Raw genomic sequence first — 22,701 nt, forward strand, 5'->3', positions numbered from 1 at the left:
AAAGCCCTGAAGGATGGTCCTGGACAACCAAGGCAGACAAGGCTGCTGTGCGTGGCTAAGGCTACTGTGTGCCCGCTGTCACAGTTCAAAGAGAAGGGCGGGGCTTCCCAGGGCAGGTGGACCTGACACTTAGCGACTCAGCACAAGGAAAGGCTGGGAGCCAGGCCACGGACCTTCACCTTCTCGCTGCTGTCCAGGGGCCAGCTGTTGGGGGGCCAGCTGTTGGAGGGCCAGAGCAAGTCCTTCTTCCTGCCACTCCGTGCTGGCGTCAGTACAGGCTGAATAAATACTCGACTGTTCGTCCCTCAGGTCCTTCCGAACCTTGGGGAGATTCGGCACCTGCCCTTGAAAGTGGCAAGTTTGTTCACCTGGTGACAAAATCCCAGAAAAGTTTTCAGGTCTAGAATGTAGCCTAAGAAATCGATGACATGACAAGGCCCACGGTGGTGGCCCCCAGTGTCAACGGGAAGACTGACCTAGGCCCTCGTGATTCCTCCAAAGTGACGGCATTACAAGCGATTCCAGCTGGAGCCCAGCTGTCCCCAAGTCCCAGGCTGGGACGAGGACCTAACCCCACCCAATGGCAAAGGACATCTGAGTGACAATTTTGAGCAAAGGCCTGTTTCATTCAGTGGAGGCCCTTAAAACTCAGATTCTTTCAAAGATTTGGCGGCACCACAAGCTGTGGTTTTACTTTAAGACATTCGATAAGATACAGGAAGTAAGCAGGGATGAGGAAAGTAGAGAACCCAGACTGTGTCTGCCTTTACACACTGACAGGTCTAATCGTGGGGTGGGGGGAGGGCAAACTCAAAGTCAGATGGAAGGCCACCTGCTTCTGTGGACACCCCGAGCATGTTTCACTGCTGGTGGCAGAGGAAGTCACAGGCACTGCGGGGGAAAACCCCTGGATTCGAGGCTCAGCTCGGTCACTGTCACTATTCAGATGAAGCTAGGAATGGGACCTCATCCCCTGGGCCTGTTTTCTCACTACAGATCGGGGCTGACCCCACACCCCTTACAGGGTTATCATGGCCTGCCGGAGCCCGGCGTGGGGCTTATTCCTACGGCCCAAGCCATTTCCACGGCAGTTTCGCACACGCTCCATCAACTGCTCACAAAGAGTGGCCACAGTTCTGGGAGGTGTAAACCTAAGTCCGCAGGCAAGACCCGCCTCCCCAAACCCCACTTTCAGGTGCCCAGAGAAGTGCCCACCGCTGTGGGAAAGGAGAGCCAGAGAGGAGTACTCAGGATGTAAGTGCATCCCGAGGAAGAGCAGCGAATGGAGAGGAATTTGGCTTCTGTACCTTCAGTTCCCGTCAGAATAATACTAATACTAATACTAATAATACTAATAATAATAATGGCGGCAAGTTCTTTCACTTGCAGAAAAACGTTCTGGCCAGACAAAGAAAGAATCAGTCCACTCCCACCCAGCTGACTCCCCGGAGGAGGGAATGAGGTCAAAGTCAAACCCTTTTGGTGGAATCAGCAAACAGAACCAAAGCCCTTCCAGCCAGGCAGGGAGCCACACGCAGCGCGGTCTGCCCGGCGCCTAGCACAGGGCAGGCACAGAATTCTTGGAAAGGTCAATGAAAGCACAAAGTGAGTCAGAAAAAAAATTTAGAGTTTCGTCTTTTGAAATGTTATGAGTCAAATCCTGCCTCACAGCTTCATAAAAGCGGTTTAAAACCAAAGTGGATCACTCAGGACAAGACGCTCTGGGGCCTTCTCCTAAGAGAGGGGATGTGAAGAGGTGGGTGGCCCTGCTCCAGCTGCCGCCCTTCTCCCCGCCACAGGTCTGGGCATAGGGCCGAGGGGCACCTCAGGGCCCGGTCCCAAGATTCTCGGGGACGGGACTCACAGACCGACTGAAGGACAAGGACAGTAGTGTAGGTCTGAGGAAGCTCCTTCTTCTGCAGACACGCCCAGGGCCCCTGTGGTGGGGGTGGGGGGAGGGGAGAGGACCTTTGGCGTGGCAGATGGACAGCGGGCATCCCCAGGAAAGCTGGCCTTGTGGTTCCAAAAGCATTGCAGCCAAGGGACCCTCTGAATGGGCCACTCTGGGGCAGGACAGGGCCACTTCCTCTTCCCCCGCAGGGCCGGGTGGGAGGGGGAGGGGCACTGCCCTCTCACCCCCAGGCAGCCTGGTCCTTGGGCAGATGCTCCCTGCAGGGAACTGGCAACCCGGGGACCTGGTTCTGTACGTGACCGTGACTCTAGGTGAACTGCACCCTCGAAATGGGTGGGAGGGCTGTTGTGGGTTCCTCCCAGGGAGACAGAGAAGGAGAGTGTGGGGGTAGGGGGAGAAAACTATGAAAACCAGAGAGCAGCAGCAGCAGAGTGACAGGAGGCACCTGCCTGGCCCTTGGGTCCCTGTCACCTGAGGCGGACACTGCTTGCTCCGCTCCGCTCGATAGAGAACCAGTGGCTGGTCCTGGAGCCAGCAGGGGGGCCCCTCAAGGCTGGCACGAGGGAGCACTTCAGCTCCCTTGGCGCCCTGAGCTCTCTCCCTCTGGGACACCTGCACAGGCGCGAAACACAGGGCTCTGGCACCCACGCTTCTCCCTCCCCGTGCCTGGTCGGCCTCTTCCAGGGTGAAGGGCACAGGCTTGGAGGTCAGGCCGGCCCGGATTCAAACCCTCTCTCCTCTCCCCCTAGCTAGTGTGCCTGGGGCACCCCGAACCCGAGTTCCCTCCTCTGCAGAAGGGGTATACTCTCACAAGAGAGGACACAACGTGAACACAAAGGAGTTTGGCACTGACCAGCTACTCAGCAGAGGGGCGCTCGCACAGAAGCATGGCTTGGAAATAGACCCCCTTTCAAACTAACACTGAGATTCTTGCTCCCGGTAGACAGAGTGAAACGTCCCAGGGCGGGGCGGGGATTGTCTGGAGCCCGGCAGTGAATCGAGCTCCAGGCTGGACCCACCCCTTCTGGACCGATCCACTGGGCTCCTGAGACAGAGGATGGGAGGCAGGATGGGCCACATCTGGTCAAACCTGAGGGCCCCAGGAGCCTGAGGCCTTGGAGAGGAGGACACCCCCTTTTGGGATTGGCCACAGAGCCCACTTCTATAAGGTGAAGTCCTTTTTGGCGCCAGGCATTTTGGAAACTGGGTGAATAGAAAGTCACTGGGCTTCTCAGCACATGGAGGAGCTGGAGCAAGCTGTCATGGATTGCCGGGGGCTGCTCCTTTCTTCGCTGGGTCCAAGCAACGAGAAACCCTTTGTGCGGTTTCTCCAGATGGGGGGTTCTGGTCCTGGAGGCCTTGGAGAGTCACGGTGCCACTGCTGGGCAGGCAGGGAAGCTTGGTGGCAATGCCACTGGCCTTAAGGCAGGGACTATGAGTGGAGAGAGAGCAAGCATGTGGCTTCGGAGCCCCTGGGGGGCTGCTGTTGTGGGAGAGCCGACTCTACCCATGGGAGGGAAGAAACCACAGTTCTCCAGAGCCTTCCTTCCTCCGAAGCTGCGTGGAGAATGATAAATTAAGAGGCATATTAAATATGTGGGCAAAACCAGCAGGGACACACAGGCCCTCCCGACAGCGGGGAGGCAGCAGCTAGGGCTTCTTTCTGAGATAGTTGGAAGGAATCCACCCTTCCCAGGAGGGCGCCCCGCTGAGGACGTGGCAGAACCACCAGCCGCTGCTATTTTTTTCTCGGACCTCGAACACCGTCCCCTCCTGAAAGCTGCTCGTGTCTTCATCGCCTTCAAAGTTGGCCACGGCCACATACAAGTCCTTCGGGCTGTCGGCACTGGGGTGGGGGGCTGCAGCCACCCTCTCCCTGTTTTCTCCGATCTTGCCCACCACCCGCGGCCCCAGCCCCAGCCCGCCTTTGCCTGGATTGTCATCTTGGCTCCCTGAGGAGTTGGAAAGGAAAGGTTTGGCTTTTGGAGGGACCAGCAGGGCGCGGCCTGGGGCAGGAGCTGCCCGGCCCTCGCCAGCCTCCCGCTGCGGCCCTCGGGCCTCTGGGAGTGGCCTGGATGAGGAGGCTTTCTTGGGGGGCGGTGGTCTGCGGGGCGGGATCATGGGTCTCTGCTGGGGAGTCTCTTGGAGAGGTACGGGTACGTTCTTAGGCACAGGATCCGTGGTCTTGGCTGGCCTCGGAGGGGCCCTGCAGGGTGTCTCCTTTGGGCTGCTCCCATCCTGCTTGCCCGTCCAGTCCTGTGCGCGGCCAGGCCCCTCCCCTGGGAGGAAGCTGCGGCTGATGGCCATGTCTTGGCCCCCACCAGCCTGGTGGCTGCTCTCTCCATCCAACAAGGGCTTCTCTTGAGACTTGGCAGGCCTGAGCTTGCTCCTGAGGTTGCAGATGTCCACTTGGTCTTCGCCCTGAGGTGGCTCTGTCCTGGGGGAAGAAGCTGGCTTTGGCCTAACCTGAGGTTTGGACTTTAAGAAGGGATTCTGGGGAATGGCTTCTGGTTTCTCCTCCGGTGGGTCGGCTTTAGATTTGGAGATGGGCCGGAGGTTGGGCTTCTTCACTTCCTTGGCCAATACTTTGTGGCCACATTCCAGCCCCATCTCATTTTTCAGCTGGAACAACTTGCTTTTGTCAGGTCTGGGCTCTGGCCTCCTGCCGTCCCGGGCTGGGGGGTTGTGTTTGGCTGGAATCATCGGCAACATCATGCCAGGAGGCTTAGGTGAGGAGCCCCTGAGCTGCTCCATCCTTTGCCGCTCCCGCTCCTGCAGCTCCCCTTCGGACTTGATGATGGATTCTTTCCGGGGAGGCAGGCTGGGCTTCTCCTCCAGGTCGCGGTCCGAGATCTCCTCATAGCCCGCACACAACATGTCTGAAGACCCCTTTCTCAGGCCCTCCTTACCCCCTTTCCAGTCTTTGGACCATGGTATCCCAGGGTCCACCCCACCGAGTGGTGCATCGGGCAGGGGCCGAGAGGGGCCGCTGGCCTCACTGCCTGTGTTGTTCTCCATCGCTGCTGCATCCCCCGGCCGGAGCTGGGTCACCTCGTTGGGCAAGGGAGCCAGGAAGTTGGGTCTCGAGGCATTGCTGGTCTTCTTATACTTGTCAATGAAGGTTGCTGGGGCCCATCCTTCCTTGTCTTCAATCTGAATGTACCACCAGCCACTCAAGTTCTTCTCGATCACCTGGATGGAAGGACGGAGGAAAGTACTTAGTAGGTTTAGGCTCCAGAGTCAGCGGACCAGGATTCTGGAGGAGACCCACATGTACCTGGAGCTCCAGAAGTGGGGCTTTGCACTCAGCAGGTTCCCGGACCACGTGTCTGGTGGACCGTGTATGGAGACTACCGTGTACTGGGAATACCTCGCGCGGGGGAAGGTTATTGTCTAACTTTGGAGCTCCCCAGAAGCAGTCTCGAACACCTGGACTTGCAGACAGGTGGTCCATGTGAAAGATGACTTCAGGAAGTCACAAGTGAGGGGATGGGGAGAGTGAGAGTGGATTATGAGCAGGTTATGGCTCTGGGCCACTGGGGCTTAATCCACCAGGGACCCTCCGAGAGGCCATGCAGAATTAGACTGTTCCACTGGGGGGCGGGGACATTTACCTCAAGACTCATACATAGTTCTGCCCATCCCCAAGGAATGAATCCCCCCCTTTCTGGGCAGCACCCTCAGGCTACATAGGAGGTGGGAGGCTGTTGGCTACGGGGACCTGTATGCAGCTGCAGGTCAGACACTCAGGTGGGTCAGGATGCAGGAGGCAGAGGCCAGGCTCCGGAGCCTGCAGTCCTGGGCTCCAGTCCTGGCCTCACCCCTTACTGTCTGAATGGCCCTGCACAAATCACATTCCCGAGATTCCACACCACAAAGAAAGAGACACTGGTAAAACCGATCACCCCCCACTTGCGGGTTTTCATGATAATCACATAAGCTAATGCATACATCAGCATTTGGCAGACGCCGAAAGGTAAATGTTACCTATTATTAAATTACAGCAAAGGTTACCGAGAGAGCCGGGTGCATGTGACACGCATGTACGTTCGTTCCACTGGACTCTCTCCAGGAAAGGGTACAGATAAATGTAAGCCCTTCACTTGAGGGCGACTAGCATCTTACCAACACTTGGTAGCTATGGTAACAATTAAAGGTGATTCTGGGCATACAAGTCATTGTGGGCACATCCATGAATTCAACGATTCTAATACTAAGTATGAACAATAATCAAAATGAAACATATCAACAAAAATTTGCTAAGCTTACACTCAATGCAAAGTACTATGACAGGAGCTCTAAAACATTCGTGCTGTTAGTCACGACTTATGGGAGTTTTCATTTACTGGAGAGAAGCTAAGAGCTATTCTGAATAAAAACAAATGCAAAATCAAAAGAATGAGGAGGAAAGAAAAGAGCCCAGGCTTTAAAGCCACAGGGACCTGGGTTCATATCCCAGCTGCACCATTACCACCTACGTAACCCTGACCGATTTACCTAACCTCTCTCTGTCTCAGGTACATCTGTAAAGCAGGCTGAAGACACTGACCTCCCAGGACTTAGATTAGTTACCAAGGATGTAAGGTACCTGGTGCAGAGAGATGCCTGCGTCACCACCGTCACTAAACGTGTTACAAAGATACATAGACTAGGCAAGGAATTAGGTGGGCCTAACAGCTCTACTGCTAGAACGCTGTGGCTCCCTTAATGAATTCTGAAGGCTAACGAGATGTTGAAATGAACCAGGAAGCAACACTGGAGAAGAGGAAAACAGAGTATACAAAATGTGTCACAGGAAAACAACACTTGGATAAGCCAAATACTTTATATACTGCTACTGACCAACGTTACCACAATAAATTAAACAAACAAACAAAAAAGAATCACAGGTAGACAAAGGGACACCAGGTCCACTCACCTCGACCTTCAGGCCCGCCTGGAAGCTGATGCCGTCAGGGATGGTTGTCTGGAATTCGGCGATGGTGTAATACTCTTCCTCCACTTGGGGTGGGATGGGGGGCTTGGGCAGGTTGAGACCTCGAGGCTGGTATGAGTAAACAAAGCGCTAAGTCCAATGTAAGCCCATTACCATGGCACCAAAGAAGGGGAGTGGAGGGTGCTACACGGGGCACACGATCATCCTCAAGGGGGCGCTGATGGACCCATGGGACAAAACCAAGAGGACCGTTCAGCTCAGCACTTCCTCGATGAGTTACTGGCCCTTCAGCTTCAGTGCAAAGAGAAGAAATGTTTGCCAACACTCGTGACCATCTGAGGCAAGACAATATTCTCTGAACTTCAGAGGCAGTGAGGGTTGTGGGAAGAACAACCCGTCTGGGTTAGAAACACTGATTAGGTGTGCGACTGGGGAGCCTCCGCTTCGTGTCCTGTGGAATGCGGATACAGCAGGATGCCCCCGGCGGGGTGACTGCAGGCATTCCGTAATGGGTGCAGCGAAGCGCCCAGCACACGGCGTGCACCCAAACGGTGGGAGGCAAAGAAAGACGACCCACTTTTCAATGTATCGTCAGAAAGGTGCCAAAGGCATGAAAAATGTATGCGGTAAAATATCAGAATGGCACCGCAGAGGGTTTTTGAGCCTTGTCCCAGTTGTGGTGTCAGTTACCTTCTCTGAGAGGACTGCCCTAGGACAAAGGGACATGGGCTCAGGAAGCAGAGGGCACATCCCGAGGCCTGAGTGTCACAAAGGCAACTTGTTTTTCCACCTGTTAACGGCACTAGCCCTTGTCCGGCCTGCTGCGCGGGGCCGCTGGCTGGGCAGGAAGGGAGCTTCTTTGGAAAGGGCCAGGTCCGTGAGAGGCTGGCGTCGGGTCAGGGGCTGGCTCCCCAGTACCAAGGGCCCACTTACTATGGTCATATCCCGGCGAGGAGGGGGTCTCTGCCTCATCTTGGGTGATCCTATGAAAAGACAAGATCTTATTTCACACACGTGCAGAATTCTACAGGTGAAATTCCTGAGGGGGATACCAGGAAAGACCTGTTCCGTCCTGTACAAGACAAGGCACAACGTCCGCACAGGCCTTAGTGAGCTGCCGAGAGCCTTCCTGCGAGAGCAGCTGGGTCAGGAAGGGGCCGCTCAGACTTGGCTCAGGAAGGCCACGGATGCAGCGCTGGAAAGCTTTCCAGGGAGGGCAAAAGTGTAGGCTTCAGGATAACGCAGAGGTGGGCTGCAACAGGCTTGCCGACTCTCTGAGCCGCAAGGCCCTCGTCTGCAGAAGGAGAGCAGCGCCTGCCTCCCAGGGGCAATGGTAGAGATGGAAGTAAAGGACATGTGTGAGGCTCTCAGCACCTGGCAGATATGCCGTACGTGTTACTGCCTCCGGCTTTGTGTTCTAGAACAAATCCGAATTAAACAACATGTGAACAGAACCAAACTCGGGCTGATGACTTCAGGAGTTTTTGCTCTGGAGTGGGGTTGCCCTCACTGCGGGCCTCCGGGTCAGGAGGAGGATGAGTGGTCCGAGGCTCCTGGCTAAAGGTGGAATGTTGAGAAAGGCACCCCATTTGTTGCCAGAGCTGGTTTAGCATGGGTCTGCTCAGAGGCGTAGTTTGGCAGCTGGGGTGTGGAGATGACTGCTCATCTCTTCAATAACCACCTCTCCTGCCTTCCACTCGCATAAACAGCCAGAGTTTTAGCCAGACAGCTAGCTGCCTACATAAAGACTACATTTCCTAGACTCCCTTGCAGCTAGGTATTGCCATGTGACCAAGTTGTAGCCACAGGATGTGAGAGAGTGGGAATACTGTAGCTTCTGGTCTAGTCAGCCACTTCTCCCTGCATCGTTTCATTGGCTGGACTAGCCGTGAACCATCTGAGACTAGGAAGAGGAGAGCAACACAGGATAGATGCAGCATAACAAGATCCTTGAGTGCACGCAGTAGCCATAGTAGCCCTGGACATATATCTGAACTCTTTCGCAAGAAAGAAGGAAACATGTGAATGATTTGCCACTGTTATCAGGTGTATGTATGTGGTGGTGGGTGCATGTGTGTCTTTGTTTGAGCATCTGAACCTATCTTAACATGGGGTTTCAGATCTTCGCCTGCTCCTCTAGGTTAATGGGGATCCTCCTGGGCTCTTGGCAATGACAGAGTAGAGTCACAGAATCTAGGAGCTGGACAGACCCCCTGCCACGGCTTATCAATGCCTTCTCTCAGAGCGGCTCAGCAGAGATGTGAGACTCAAGGAGTTCTTGGGCTAAAAGAGCCCTATAAACAGCTAGAGAAGCCCTGCTGGGGACAAGTGACTTCCTTCCTATGGGTAATAGGAAGCTGCCTGCTTGAGGCTGGAGACCTAGGAACGCAGCAGACAGTAACGAACCCTAATCTCAGGCGTGTCGGGCACATGAAACGGTAAAATATATACTAGCTTCGAAAAGCACGATGGATAAAGAACTGTTGTTAGAGTAAACACGACTTAAAAGGGTCAACTTTTTCTTTCTCCGGCTCAGAAATGAGGCCATGCGGAGAGAGCACTGGCGCTGGAGTCAGACGGGCCTGGGTTCAAATCCCGGCCCCACCATTTACTGGCTGGGCGGTCTGGGACAAACCGCTTGCTTTCTCTGTTTTCCAACCTGTAAGAGTAGTAAGTCCCTCCAAGGTTGTTATGCAGAGTCAGTGAGACTAATTCTAATGTTTCTGGCACACAGCAGGAGCTTGAGGAGCAGTAGCTAATCATCGAAAGACGGTGGAAAACGTGGCCTGGAGCAGGAAAGCAGCATCTCTCCACCCAGGCTCTGCAGCTTGCTGGCTGAACGATCTGGAACAAGTTACCCAGGGTTTCTGGGCCTCTGCTTCCTTATCTACAGGATGAGGGACAGTGTATGAGGAGCCCTGAGCACAGAGCTGTCCCTCAGCCTCTGGGACTCTGGTGGGTGTCACTCACTCGGCTTGACATCGCCGTCTGGCACCGGGCGGCTTTCGAACCGGCCGTCCCTCTGGTTGCTGAGCAGTTCCTTCTCCCTGCCCACTGAGTTCTGCGGCCGGGAAACTCCATCCAGGTCAAGGACGCCTGTGTGGGCAGACGAGCCGGGGCCCAGCTTCGGGGGTAAGGGCTCCCCGCTGCTCTTCTTCAGGTACGAGGCTGGGGCCCAGCCCTCTTTGCCCTGGTACCTGCAAGGAGGAGGAAGGACACTGGTCAGGCTGTTCTACCACCCATGGGAAGAAGCCACACTCCCACTGTGAATCACATCTCGGGGCCCAGATGGCAAGAACCAAGGGTCACAAGTGCCCAGGGCCAGAGCCTGGCACACTGCTTGCTGCCTCCTGGTGAAGCCTGAGCCCTCAGAGCTCGGCATTCAAGGCCTTTCAACCCGGCCTCTACTTGCCCCCAGCCTCGTCTCTCACAGCAATCCCCACGTCCCACCCACCCCACTCAGCCTGAAGCCTCCCAAACATACCATCTTTCAATCCCCATGTTCCTGCTCTTGGAGACCCTCTGCTGGCAAAGCCCCTTTCCCCTCTCTTCCCTGCTTCTCTTTCCCAGCTCTGCTTAATACCATTTGCTCCCTCAAGCCTTTTCTGAGCCTCATGGAGAACGAAGCCCTCCCTCCAGGGCCTCGCCACCTGCGCGTACCAGTTCCAACACCTACGACACACACTTGGCGGGCCTGTCTCCCCACGGAGAATGTGAGCTCTGGGGCAGGATCACAGCTGACCCAGCTCTGTGTCCAGGGTCTCAGTGCCAGTGAAGTGAAGAAATAAGCAGACAAGTGGGCAAACTGCAAAGGGGCCTGGCAAGCGGGAGGAGCCTCTGTTATAGTCGCTGTCCCCTTACAGCCATCGCTGCGCTGACAACAACAGTGATAACTGGTGCTTTGTGGCACTCACTGTCCTCTTCTATGTACTTTACAGCCATTGATGGCTTTCGTCCATTCAGTCCTGGAGCTGGTGGACAGGCACTCAGACCCAGGCGGCTGCCGCCTGTCTGTGCTCCTGACTCTCAGGCTCCACTGCCTCTTCCCAGCATCTCTGGCTCTGGGCACAGGAAGGGCAGGCCTCTGGGCCGCTGGTTCCATGCGCATTCAGAGGGAATGAAGCAAGAGGGGGCTGGTTCCTAGTCTCACACGGGATCAGCTGGGTCCCTCCCTGAACTGCAGAGTGACAGAAACCCTGACAGACCAGCTCACCGAATTCCAACGGGAATCCAGGGAGTACAAGGGTCACTTAACTCTCTGCACGGGACTCAGTTCATGGCAATGACCCAAGGGGCTGGGCGGGACCACAGGCACCCCAGGGCTGCTGACACTGTGTGTGATGGCCAACGGCGCCCGTCTCTTTTGAGCTCCGGGTTCAAGTGATGTCATACTGGACCCTTGAAACTGGCCAGGGCAGGAGTGTTACACCATGGAAATTGGCAAACACGGCAACTCAAGGGCATTTTTCCCTTGGAGAGCAGTTGTTACACGCCTTCCTGCACCTCACTGGTCTGGCCTGGGGAGCAGGTGCCTACGCCTTTGGGAGAGTTGAACACACCTCACTGACGGGCAGTGGTACGTGATAGGGCCAAGCATCTTGTCAAGAATTACTTTACGAACTAGGCAGCACTGTTTCAATGATAAAGAAAAAAAAAGGTCCTCTATAACTGAAAGCAAATTTATAAGGATACAGAAATCTGCAGAGCTTGGCGCCCACCGATCTTAAAATACCAACCCTCTGAGTGGGAATAAATCTTGTCTGAATTGGACGCTGCACGCAACCCTCAGCCTCAACATGAGACAGTTCATTTGGGCACAAAGCCATCAGCAGAGAGGCCACACAGGGAGTGGTGAGTGGGCTTTGCGGTGAGAAAGGTAGGGGTTCAAGTCCTGACTCTGCCCCTTTCTCCCTTCAGTCAGACCTTCGGATGACTGCAGACCTCGCTGACACCAGGCTGCAGGCTCAGGACGGACCCAGGGCCGAGTACGCCATCCCCGAACTCCAGAGCCACAGGTGTTGGCATCATTTGTTACACAGCAAGACAGCACGTATATTCAAGGTGTTATGCATCACTGTCATTACACCTTTGCTTCTCAGTTCTGTGGATCCCCTCCCTTAGGACCCTGGGGCTCAGAAGCCCCTGTTCTGTGTTCCAAACTCCCCTGTGCATCTCTGCAAAGTATCACACTCCACCCTGGCCTGGGATGGTGTACGAGCCTGTGCCAATGCCTACTGCTGTGAATTGCTCTTTCTCACTGTTGACTCCCCAGCTCCCAGAACAGTGTTGGTGTGTGTTTGCTGAATGAAGAAAGTACCACACACTCAGCCCCACCTGAGTAGCCCTCATGTCCTGCCCCAAATCACGGCACAGGCGCTGGGTCATAGGAACCTCAGGCTTCCTCTCTTGCCCCAACTTCCTGTGGTCACTGACTGGCTTCTAGTGGGACCAAAGAGGGGGTTCCCAGGACTCGTTACTAAACCTGGGAAAGCACCAGGCAGACCAGCATGATGAGCTGGCATCCTACCTGCCTATGGGGTTCTGGCTGCATGACACAGGGGAAGGAGCTGTGGCAAAGTGTTTGAAAGGCCTTCACTACTGGACTCCAAGAGACTCGTGCCGGCCTCAGAGCCGGGGGAAGAGGGAAATCACACACTCGGCGGCTCCGCGGCCAGCTGCTCGTTAAGAGGAACATCTGGAGGTAGAGACCAGTCTTGCTCAACAGGGTTATTGCTGTCTGTGGTTCGCTGTGTTTGGAGAAGGTTTTGCTTATTATGGACTTTTAGAGAAGGATCTGAGTAGGGAGCGAAGCCAAATAGCACGGAGAAGTGTCCCCTTTGAGGCTCGGGCCAAAACCCCACCCCATCTGCAATGGCTCACAGACCTCTGTGCGGCTGGAGCCCACGTGACCTGATACCCACACACCCGCAGCGAGTACCTGATCTTCCACCAGCCTTCGAGGTTTTTCTGAATGACCTCCACCACGGCCCCTCTGTCCAGGTTCATCTCATCCTGGTCACGAGCCGTGTATGGGTAGATGACTGTGTACTTCTCCTCTGCGGGCACAAAGGGGTGCTGGGTAAGTCAAGGCCACTGAGAGTCCTGGGACATTGATGGCCAAGGCTGTGATCTGTGAGGGGTCCTTGCCCATCAGAGGGAAATATTTCTTCCAGAGATTTCTGTGCACCCCCCAGGCCCTCACTTGGCCCTGGATGACTGTGAGCAAGCAGCAACAGCACATGGACCGAGGGCAGGTCCAAATCCCTTAGGGTCTCGCAGTCCTCTCACCTCCTTCCAATGTGTGTTTCAAGGTCACCTTCCCTGACCTTGCCTCATGCCATATTCAGACCCATGGCATCCTCATCGCCCTTACCCAAGTTAACTTCCCTCCCGTACCAGGGATTACGTTCTAACACACCATGCAATTTACTTATTTATTGTGTTTTGTTTGGGGATTGTGTCCCCTTAAAGGCAGGGATCTGTGTCTTTCCTGTTCATTCCTCGGCCTCCAACACTGAGTATTGAGTAACTGCGTAGTAGATGCACAGGTCCGGGTGGCCTGGTGGGAGCCGCCCTGCTCACGCCAGAGGGGGCTGAACCCTCTGTAGCTCCTCCTGTCCTCCCTGGGGGAGGGTCAGGGACGAGCTGGATCAGGCAGCGCCATCTCAGGGTCTCAGGCTGAAATCACTACCGAGGAGACAGCTAGCAACTGCTGGTAACCGATCTTCATTTGTCATTAATTACTTTCAAGCCCCTGAATCCAACCATGCCTGAAGCTCAATATTACATTTTAAATTAACTTTTAAATTAAGATGTAACTGACATCTAACTGTGTACTATTTTAAAGTGCACAAACATAACAATCTCTATAGCTACATACAGATGTTCTCGCAAAATGATCGCCTGCTTCAGTTTTCATTGATGGGACTGGGGTGCCTTTCACCCCACTCTCCTGTCTCCTGTTCCCTCCCCCAAGGCCAGGGGGCCCCAGTCTCCTGTGAGAGAGCTGCCTCTAGCTGTGTCCCTCCCACAGCAGGGGCCTAGGCTCCGCTGGAAGGGCTGCTTATTGTTACACTTAGGCAGGGTCCTCCAGAGGGCAAGAGAAGAGGGTGGCTCCCATCCCCAACACCTCCGACAGTGACTGCGGAGCCAGAGAGCAGCTGAGGGTCCCCAGGGGAGCCCAGGGTGGAGGGGAGAGGGCTTTCCTGTTTGGGTTACATCCCGGCCCCCAGGGGGTGAGTGAGCCAGCTGTGGGCTGGTGTGGACAGTTAGTGTGCAGGGGCCGACTCTCCCTTTGGGAAAACACCACTGCCTGTCTGTGGCCCGCCCAGCTGGTGCAGAGGGAGGCGAAAAGCACACAGGGCGTTTATTTATTTATTGGTCTAGCCCACTGACCTGCTCCGTGGGGGCCGAGCTGACTCAAGTTGCACATATCCTGTGTACAGCAGCGTCAGCTGTTCCCTCGCTCAGGGAGTCTGCAAGCTGGGGTGCAGGGGTAATGCAACCTGGTCTACACACAGAAGTTCTGTCTGGCTGGGCCCCAGACTAAGTGCAGGCCATCCTGCAGGCCCCGGACGCCTGGGGCTGGCACCCTCTAGCCGGCTGGCACGAGGGGATTCTCTAGCCCAAAGGCCTCTGTGGGCTCTGCGGGACGCTCAGTGACCCCTAACGAGGTTTAAGGTAGAAGACTTGTAGACTGCGTGGTGGACGCTGCCTGAGGGCACTGCCACTTAGCACCCACCTGCCCTTCCTCTGGTGGCACTACCAGCCTCTGCCCACATGGTTTGGGTGAGGCTGACTTCCCCACCTCCTGGAGGGAGAGGAGGGTCTGTGGCCCTGGCCTGGCATCCCCCTGGCCCCAGGGATTGGATTAGGGATGGCACAGGACCAATGTGGGTCAGCTGGAACCCATCCTGGGATTTGTGTTTGGTGGGTGTCCCGCAGGGTTCCTGCAACTACTCTCGCCATGAGAAAATGGCTCCAGCAACGTAGAGGGCAGAGCAGAGAGGTGGCAGGAGTGTCTCAGGTACCCAAGGATGTTTTCAAGCCCCTGGATCCAGCCATGCCTGCAGCTATACCGACCCTGGGCTTTTTAGTGATATGAATCAATATACTTCCCCTTTTTGCTGAAGCCAGTTTGACGTGGGTCTCTTTTCTTTGCAAGTCAAACATGCCCGATGAAAGGAACAGGTCACTAGCTCAGCATTGGAGAGGCCCCAGACATCACTCTTTAACCCGGGAAACTTTAAGCCCCCGTACCTGTCCCCCCAAATCTACATGCTAACACACACGTACGGCACCGACAATACACACGGCACAGACAAGGCCACCGTGTCTCACATGCAACAGGCACAGAGCAGGCAGGTGCGTGCAGATGCAAGGACCCGGCTCCCAGCCCCGAATGGGGAAGCAGACTCCGAGGCAGGCACCTGGACGCCCGCCGATGGCATACAAGTCCCCCAGGGTCCGGCGACGGCCCACGGGCCGGGGCAAAGACCAGTACCTCCATGAGACTGGATGGGCGGCATGTGGAGGTGAAGGGCAGAAGGCAGAGGTGAGAAGAAAGCACTTCCGGGGTCTCCAGGCAAAAGGGGCATGTCCCCATTTCAGAAAAATTATTTCTGAGTCTATGCCAAACCCACGTGTCTCAAAAGGACTGGGTTCCTCGAGGATTAACCTTGCATTTGAGTGCAGAGGCATCCAGGAGACATAATTCCATCCCTGGCACGATCAGAGAGGACTCAGAGAAGCCTTTGTGGCAAGGGGAAGAAAAGGGTACAAATCCTCAGGAAAATATGGTCTCTCTCCCATCTACCAGCTGTGTGACCCTGGGCAGGTGTCTCTACCTTTCTGAGCCTGTTTGCTCATCTGTGAAATGGGGGTAATAGCCCCTTACCGAAGTACGCCCATGTGGTCGTCATTAACGGTCTCGGGGAGTTGGAGTTTCCAGCAGTATACACCACTGCCCCCTGACCCAAGTGGATTCTGTAGTATCCCCGTGTTACCCCAACCCTCCTGGGCCCCACAAATGCGGAGCAAACCAACAGATATTTTACTCCGAGGGCTGTCGGCCATGATAAAACTGAACACAAAACCATATATAATCCTTGAGCACAGAAATATCCCCCTTCTTCTCACCCTCTGTTCTGATAAATAGATACTTCAGTGGCTTTGCATTTCCTCAAAGCAACCAGCTAAAGGGCCCAGATGTGCAGCCCTAGGTAAGCACAGCTATATGATAATAACTGGTCCTTGTGTGTTATTGTTTAGGTTCTTTGCTAAGTGCTTTGCATGTGGGATCTCATTTAATTAAAAAATTATTCCATGATGCAGACACCATTTCTGTTTTTTGAGGAGATGGTTGGGTTGTAGAGAGAGGTTAAGATGCCGGCCCAAGTTTACCCAGCCAGTAAGTGCTGCAGCTGAGATTCAGATTTTTGTTGGTCTGACCTTAAATCCTATTCGCTAGCTAGATGAACGCACACTCTAGTTTTAGGAACGCTTTTGGAGGGGAGGGAGTCCGTTGGGCCTTAGAGGTTCAGACATGGCCGGAACCTCCCCTTCAGGATACCTGTGGGGGGAAAGTTCTCTGGGACATGGAAGCATGTGTAGGCCAGTGAAGGGGGTCAGCTTTGACCCTGACACCCTTTACAGATGGCTTTCGTCGTCTTGCAAATGAGCCGGATGCAGCAGTCCCCTCTGTGGCCAGGAGAATGATTCAGGGGAGGGTGAGTGGCCCTATTGACAGGCTGGGGCTCCCTGGGGTTCCATGCGGGTACCAGGGCCCAGCTCCCCCAGGCTCTGCTGGGTTGGCTCCCAAAGGTCCCTAAGAAAGGGTGGGCTTGCCCATCAACCCTGACCCCAGGCCTGGCTTCATGTCCCCAGGCTACTCGGAGGCAGACTCAAAGAGAAGGGGCTGGGTGAGGAGGGCCTCACGTATGTGGCCGGCCAGCCCCGGTCTCCCCAGCAGGCCCGAGGCTCGAGCTCCGGCTTACCTTCCTCAGGCTGCAGGGAAAACTCATCCTGCCCACCATCCTGCCCTTCGAGGCAGGTCGCGGGGACCCAGCCTTGCTCTTCAGCGGTGCTGACGAACCACCAACCTGGGAAAACGAGAGCGTAGACCGATGTCGGCTGGGTCAGGGGTGAGGTCTGGGTGTCAGAATAGAGTAACATTTTCAGGCACTGTTTGCGTCAACACTCAGGTAAGGCAACACTGTGTTCCCCTTTACTGGAGGAACACACCTCGCCACGTCAGCTGACTGCTAGCTGGTGAAGGGAAACAGAACCAATCTGCCCCAGAGACCGGGGCAGGGGAGGGAGAGGCTGTCCCGAAAGGCAAGAGGAAAGAACACAGCTACCTTTCCTAAGGTGTGTAAGGCACTTACTATGGTACTCGCATTGTCTCACGTATCTTTACATTACCATCCTCAGTGCACCGATTCTCAGCGCACTCAGAAACTGAGGTTCCACGGGGAGAACAGACCTGTCCAAGTTCTCCCAGCGGATGGCAGAGCTGCACGTGCCCCGGGGCCATCTGCTGCTGAAGCTACTGCCCCCTGTAACTCACCTGATCCTGCCTCGATCTGTGCATATCAAGCTGTAGCTGGCTGCAGATGCGACTGTCTCGGAGGCCTCTCCCCCAGGCCCAGGCCCTCCCTCTTCAGAGAAAAGTCTGCATGGAGCTTGTCATGGGCAGGATAACGGCCCACCAAAGACCGCCGCATAATCCCCATGCGGAACCTTTGAATGTGCCAAATTGCGTGGCAAAGGGCCTGAAGGTTGCAGATGGGATTAAGGTTGCGAATCAGCTGACCTTCAAACGGGGAGATAGATGACCCTGGATTACATGGGTGGACCAATGTAATCGCCGGGGAGGCAGGAGAGTCAGGGGACAGGGCTGTGGAAGGGAAGCACAGAGGGACGACACTGCTGGCTTTGACGATGGAGGACGGGGACACCACACACACACACACACACACACACACCTCACTTTATGGGGCTTCACTTTGTTGTATTTTGCTGATAGTGCATTTTCTACAAATTGAAGGTAACACTCGCCCCCACCCCCCCCAGCAAAAGATAATGACTCACTGAAGGCTCAGGTGATGGTTAGCACTTTTTGGCAATAAATTATTGTTTAAATTGAGTTCTGTACATTTTTTTAGACCTCATGCCATTGCTCACTTAATAGGCTATAGTATAGTGTAAACATGACTTTCACATGCTTCGGGAAACCAAAAGGAATTCGTGTGGCCTGCTTCATGGTGATATCTGAGGTACCTGCTTTATTGTGTGAAACCAGACCTGCGGTATCTCAAGGGTCTGACTCTACGCACAGGCCTATGCACACCTGTGTTGTGTGCGTGCAATTAGCATGAAGAATTCGTGCCCCCCGAGCGGAAGAGCTCTTTGGGCTTTGGAAAAGGGACTAGGGTTGAAGTGAGTGGGGAAAAGAGATTTTTAACTTTATCATGAATGCGTTAAGAAGAACGTGTCTGTATATTGCTTGGATAAGTAAGACACATAATTAAAAAGAAATGTTGCCAGTTTGTCGGCCACTTGAAGATTTGACTGTCTGCTTTTGTCCCCACTGGCCACTGGACGTGCCAGGCTTGTCCCCAACCCTCCACCCTGGCTGCTTCCCTTCCCCCGCAATGCATTCTTTCCGACCTCACTCAAACAAGTGGCCTGGGGGGTAGAGACACTACTTTCTTTAGTCCCCACGGAGCTTCCTAGCCCCACCAATAACCTGCATATTCTCATTCCCAGTAACTGGAAAGTCACATGGCCTGGGGGCCAGCTGCAACTGCTTTGGAATTCCAGCTCAGGAGATCTTGGGTGAGTGACCCAGTCACTTGGAATCTTGGTTTGTTCAGCTCTGGATCAGGAATAACAACTGTTACATTGAGTAAGTAAGGACATTCGGTTGGCTAACCCTGATCTCGTGACAGACAGGAACGCAATCTGCATGCTGCCGAAGACACAGTCTTTCCACTGGTTATTAAATCTTAACTAGTCATCGGGGTGCCACAGAGTGGGCCTGCTGATGATGTTGCAGCCGGTGTCACACTGTAGTCACCACGCAGCCAGGGGATTTATATCACTTTTTTCTGGAGAGGATCTCCTCACCTCCTCCTCCCTACTGCACCTTCAATGGTGTCAACGGCTGCTGTGTAGCTAAGGCAGGCAAAAGGGAAGGAAACGCACATATTTGAGCACCTGCTGTGTGCCCGGCACAGGTTCGGGCACTCTCCCTAGCTCATCTCCTTGAATTGTCACACCAGCCCTGGGCAGCAGAAGTGTTGTTTATTTCACAGACGGAGGGTGATGGTCAGAGACAAGCAGCAGCCCGGGGGGCTGTGAAATGCAGAGTGCACGTGGAAACCCGGGCTCGGCGTCTGGATGTACCCCATCCCATCCCAGACCTGGCCAGTGCATGTGCCCAGCGTCCCTGCAGGGGCAGGTGCACTAAGGAGACCGACAGTGTGCCCAGCCCACACCAGAGCCCACAGCTGATGGAACCTGCGTGAAGACTCCCGTGGTGATCAAAGAAAATCCACAGAGCAAATTTTCAGTGGGACATCAGATTCCATGCCTCCAAGTGCTTTGAAACCAGAAGGAATGTTCATGAAACGTGAACCTCAAAACAAATCAGCAACATCTGACCTGCCGATCAGTAAGGACACACTGGTAATCTGTGGCTGAATAGGATATCGCAATGCTGTGGCCAAACAGAGGCAGCTTTCTAGGAGGTCATGGGCCCGACCTGTGGACACTGATCGGCCTGGACTGGCTACAGCGCTTCCTGAGTTTCCAGGGGCCTCCTGTCCTCGAGGCCTGGTGAGGGGGTGGGGCGGGGAAAGAGGCAGTCTACCTCAGTGCCTACCTGACTCATTCTTCTCAATGATGTCCACCACCTGCCCCACGCTGAGGCTGATCTCCGAGCTCTCCTGCTTCTGGTAGTCCGCCACCACGACGTACTGCTCCAGGACCATGGGGTCCACTGAGGTCAGGTCACTCCCTGCGGATGGAAAACACTGTCAGGTGTCACATCTGGCCACCACCCGCGTGTGAAGGAGCAGGAGCCAGGGGAGGAGGGTAGGTCAGGAGGACACTCTAAATAGAGGAAGAAGCTGTTACAATACTAGTCTCACCCATTCATTCTTTCATTCATTCGCTCACCCGCCACAATGTACCAAGTGGCTGTCCTGTGCGGGCACGGGGGGGGTGGGCACGGGGCTCGGGGATGGAGGTTCAGATTAAGATATGATACTTGCCCTGTGGTGCCAACAGTAACTTTTAGACTGTAGTTCCCTGCCGTTAAGTGGTTCAAAAGACAGTGCATGGGGTTGACTTTTCTGCACCAGTTCTTCCAGAGCAGGTTGGCTTCAGCACCCAACTTAGCAAAACCAGGAATACTGGGATTCCTGTAATCCCAGGAATTTGAAATGGCGAGATTCTCAAACTAGGCCTCAGGCTAGTTAGGTGTTATGTGGAGACACCTCCTGGTGGACTGTGATATTGCAGCCAAGCTCTACAGTGCATAGAAAGGGCCAAACCCCAAAGTTGATGGGGGTAGATAAAGCTCTAGGAGCCCCAAGTGTGAAAGAAAGTATCCCTAGGTAAGGAACATCATTCTTGTGGCCCCGTGGGAAAGAAGAGAGAAGGAAGAAGTCAGCAGAAAGGGAGATTTTACCATTGAAGAAGGGCTATGAAGTATTCTCAAGACGCAAGTGCCTAATCGACCACAGACTTGTAGTTGGCCCTGTTTTTATTCAAGATGACATGGTTTAACATTTAAATGTAACTGCTCTGGACAAGCCTGTTGAAGCCCTCACAGCCATGTGATGGTACTGGGACGAGGCGGGGGGTGGGGGCCCTGGAGGAGGTCACGAGGACGAATCCCTCCTGCTGGGGTTTGTGCTTCTTTGAAGAAGAGACAGCAGGGAGCTCCTCCTCTGTCTCTGCTGTGGGATGATGCGGCCAGAAGGCAGCAGCCTGCAAGCCCAGAAGGGGGATCCTCTCTCCAGACCCCACCCACGCCTCCACACCTGTGCGGAAAATAAGCCTCTCAGTCTGCAGCAGTTAGAGCAGCTCGCGCAGACCAATCAACACCAGGAGTAATAGCGAGGTAGGGTTTTCTTCCCAGAAATCCACTATACTGCCGGTCCTGCTCAGAGTCAGCAAAGGGTAGAAAATCAGGGAGAAAGATGCTTCTTCCCTTACCGTTTGTCCCCCTTATCCTCCCTCTCTCCTGCGACACCACACTGTCGTCCCTGTCCATGAGTCCTTTTTCCTTTTTGCTCCATCCCTCCACCCCCTAATGCCCCCCTCCCCATAGCTGTCATCCTGCTCTCCATCTATGAGTCTGCCTCTATGTGGCTTGTTAGTTCACTTTGTTCATTAGAAAGATGCTTCTTAAACAATCACACGGCCTGTTCACTTTTGGTGTAGTTTTTTTTTTTTTTTTAATTCCTGCAGGATGAACAGAATTTGAGACCACACTGGGCTGAAGTCTGCAGGAGCCGGCCAGCCGGCCATGGCTGGGAAATTCTGGACACAGATAAGCCTTCTCCAACTCAGAGCTCTGGCGCAGACATCTCAGGGCTTGGCTGTCAACTTTAAATCCCTTTCAAATTCAATCAAGAAGGCCGGTTCGAACCTAAAGGAAGTGCTCAGAGGTCAGGCAGAAAATAAGGCGAATCCCAGCACGGGCTCTTCCTGTGAGAAAGATGCTATTTTCCAGCCGGCAGAACTATAAATAAGTCGCTGCAGGTGGTGACAGAGCAGTGGTTGCCGCAAATTACAGAGCTGCGTCTCTCCTTTCCAGACTAGTCCCCTCATCAGGCCCGTCTGCCGGGACACTTTTGTTTTCACAAACCAGAGCTGTCTCTTTCCTCTCTGCCTCCCACCCGTTCCTTCCAGGAAAGGCTCAAAGCCAGAGACCCGTGACCAGCCCAAGAGTGGCCACTTGGCTCTTTTCTAAGAAACGTATCATTATCCCCAGGGCTCAAGGACTATTTGCAGCGGTCGCAGGACGCCAGGGCGCTGGCCAGTACCTATTAAAGCAGAAAGTGGGGCTGTAAACAGGCTGCTAGGGCGAGGGCCAGAGTTCATTTCAGAGCCGCACCTTGAGGCAAAGATAAGCAGCTCCTAGCACTCTTGCCTGCAAGAACAGCCTCGGGGCCTGGAAAGCAGACTCCTGGCCTTGGACTCGGGGGACCAGGACTGTTGAAATTGCTACTGATGCTGCCCAGGGACAGCATCGGTTAATAGTAGCAGAATAAAAGCAGTGGCAAACGTGTATCACTTGCAACATGCCGGGCACTGTTCTAAGTGCTTTATACATAGTATTACAAATTCTATAACCATCCTGTCAGGCAGGTTACTATTATTATACCTATTTTACAGATGAGGAAGATGAGACCCATGAGGGGAGGCATCCCTTTTTAATTCTGGGGCCTCTGCTGGGCGCCCCTTTGTTCATCCTTATCAAACCCCCGACACTTCCTGGGGTCCTAGATGAATAAAAGAATGTAGAATTCTGGAAGCTCTGAAGACCACTTTGGCTCCAGGCGTGGTGCAGGCAGGGCCTTTGCAGATGTTGGGGGGGATCTTGGGTGGCGGGCAGAAAACATCAGTGCTGACTAACCCAGGCCCGTGAGGGTTCAACCATTCCTTGTTGTGCGCCCAACCCCGCTTCTCATTTTCCACGACTGCTCTTGATAGAACAGTGGTGCTGGGCGGGGAAGGGCAAGAGCATTAGGAAGGAAGAGAACTGACTTCAGGGGAATGGAAGGGAGCAAGGGAGCTGCGTGAAACAGCAGCTGTCACAGCCCAGAACGCGGAGACT

At 54.4% G+C, this 22,701-nt stretch overlaps 1 protein-coding gene across 2 annotated transcripts in view; it reads right to left on the reverse strand.

Annotated features, from left to right (window-relative positions):
* Nucleotides 1-209: 209 nt before the first annotated feature.
* Nucleotides 210-22,701, reverse strand: part of SH3PXD2B (SH3 and PX domains 2B) — a 76,849-nt gene continuing 54,357 nt past the window's right edge. The window contains exons 7-13 of one of the 2 annotated variants that reach the window (XM_053926856.1): nt 19,735-19,869; nt 16,844-16,948; nt 12,787-12,904; nt 9,819-10,045; nt 7,782-7,831; nt 6,831-6,956; nt 210-5,104 (exon numbers count right to left, since the gene is read on the reverse strand). In XM_053926856.1, the coding sequence (XP_053782831.1) occupies nt 3,563-5,104; nt 6,831-6,956; nt 7,782-7,831; nt 9,819-10,045; nt 12,787-12,904; nt 16,844-16,948; nt 19,735-19,869 (2,303 nt within the window). In that variant the 3' untranslated portion in view covers nt 210-3,562. The remainder of the gene's footprint in view (nt 5,105-6,830; nt 6,957-7,781; nt 7,832-9,818; nt 10,046-12,786; nt 12,905-16,843; nt 16,949-19,734; nt 19,870-22,701) is intronic. The other variant, XM_053926857.1, reaches the window with a different exon arrangement.

Source organism: Desmodus rotundus, chromosome 6, assembly GCF_022682495.2.
Source record: "Desmodus rotundus isolate HL8 chromosome 6, HLdesRot8A.1, whole genome shotgun sequence".
NCBI classification, from domain to species: domain Eukaryota; kingdom Metazoa; phylum Chordata; class Mammalia; order Chiroptera; family Phyllostomidae; genus Desmodus; species Desmodus rotundus.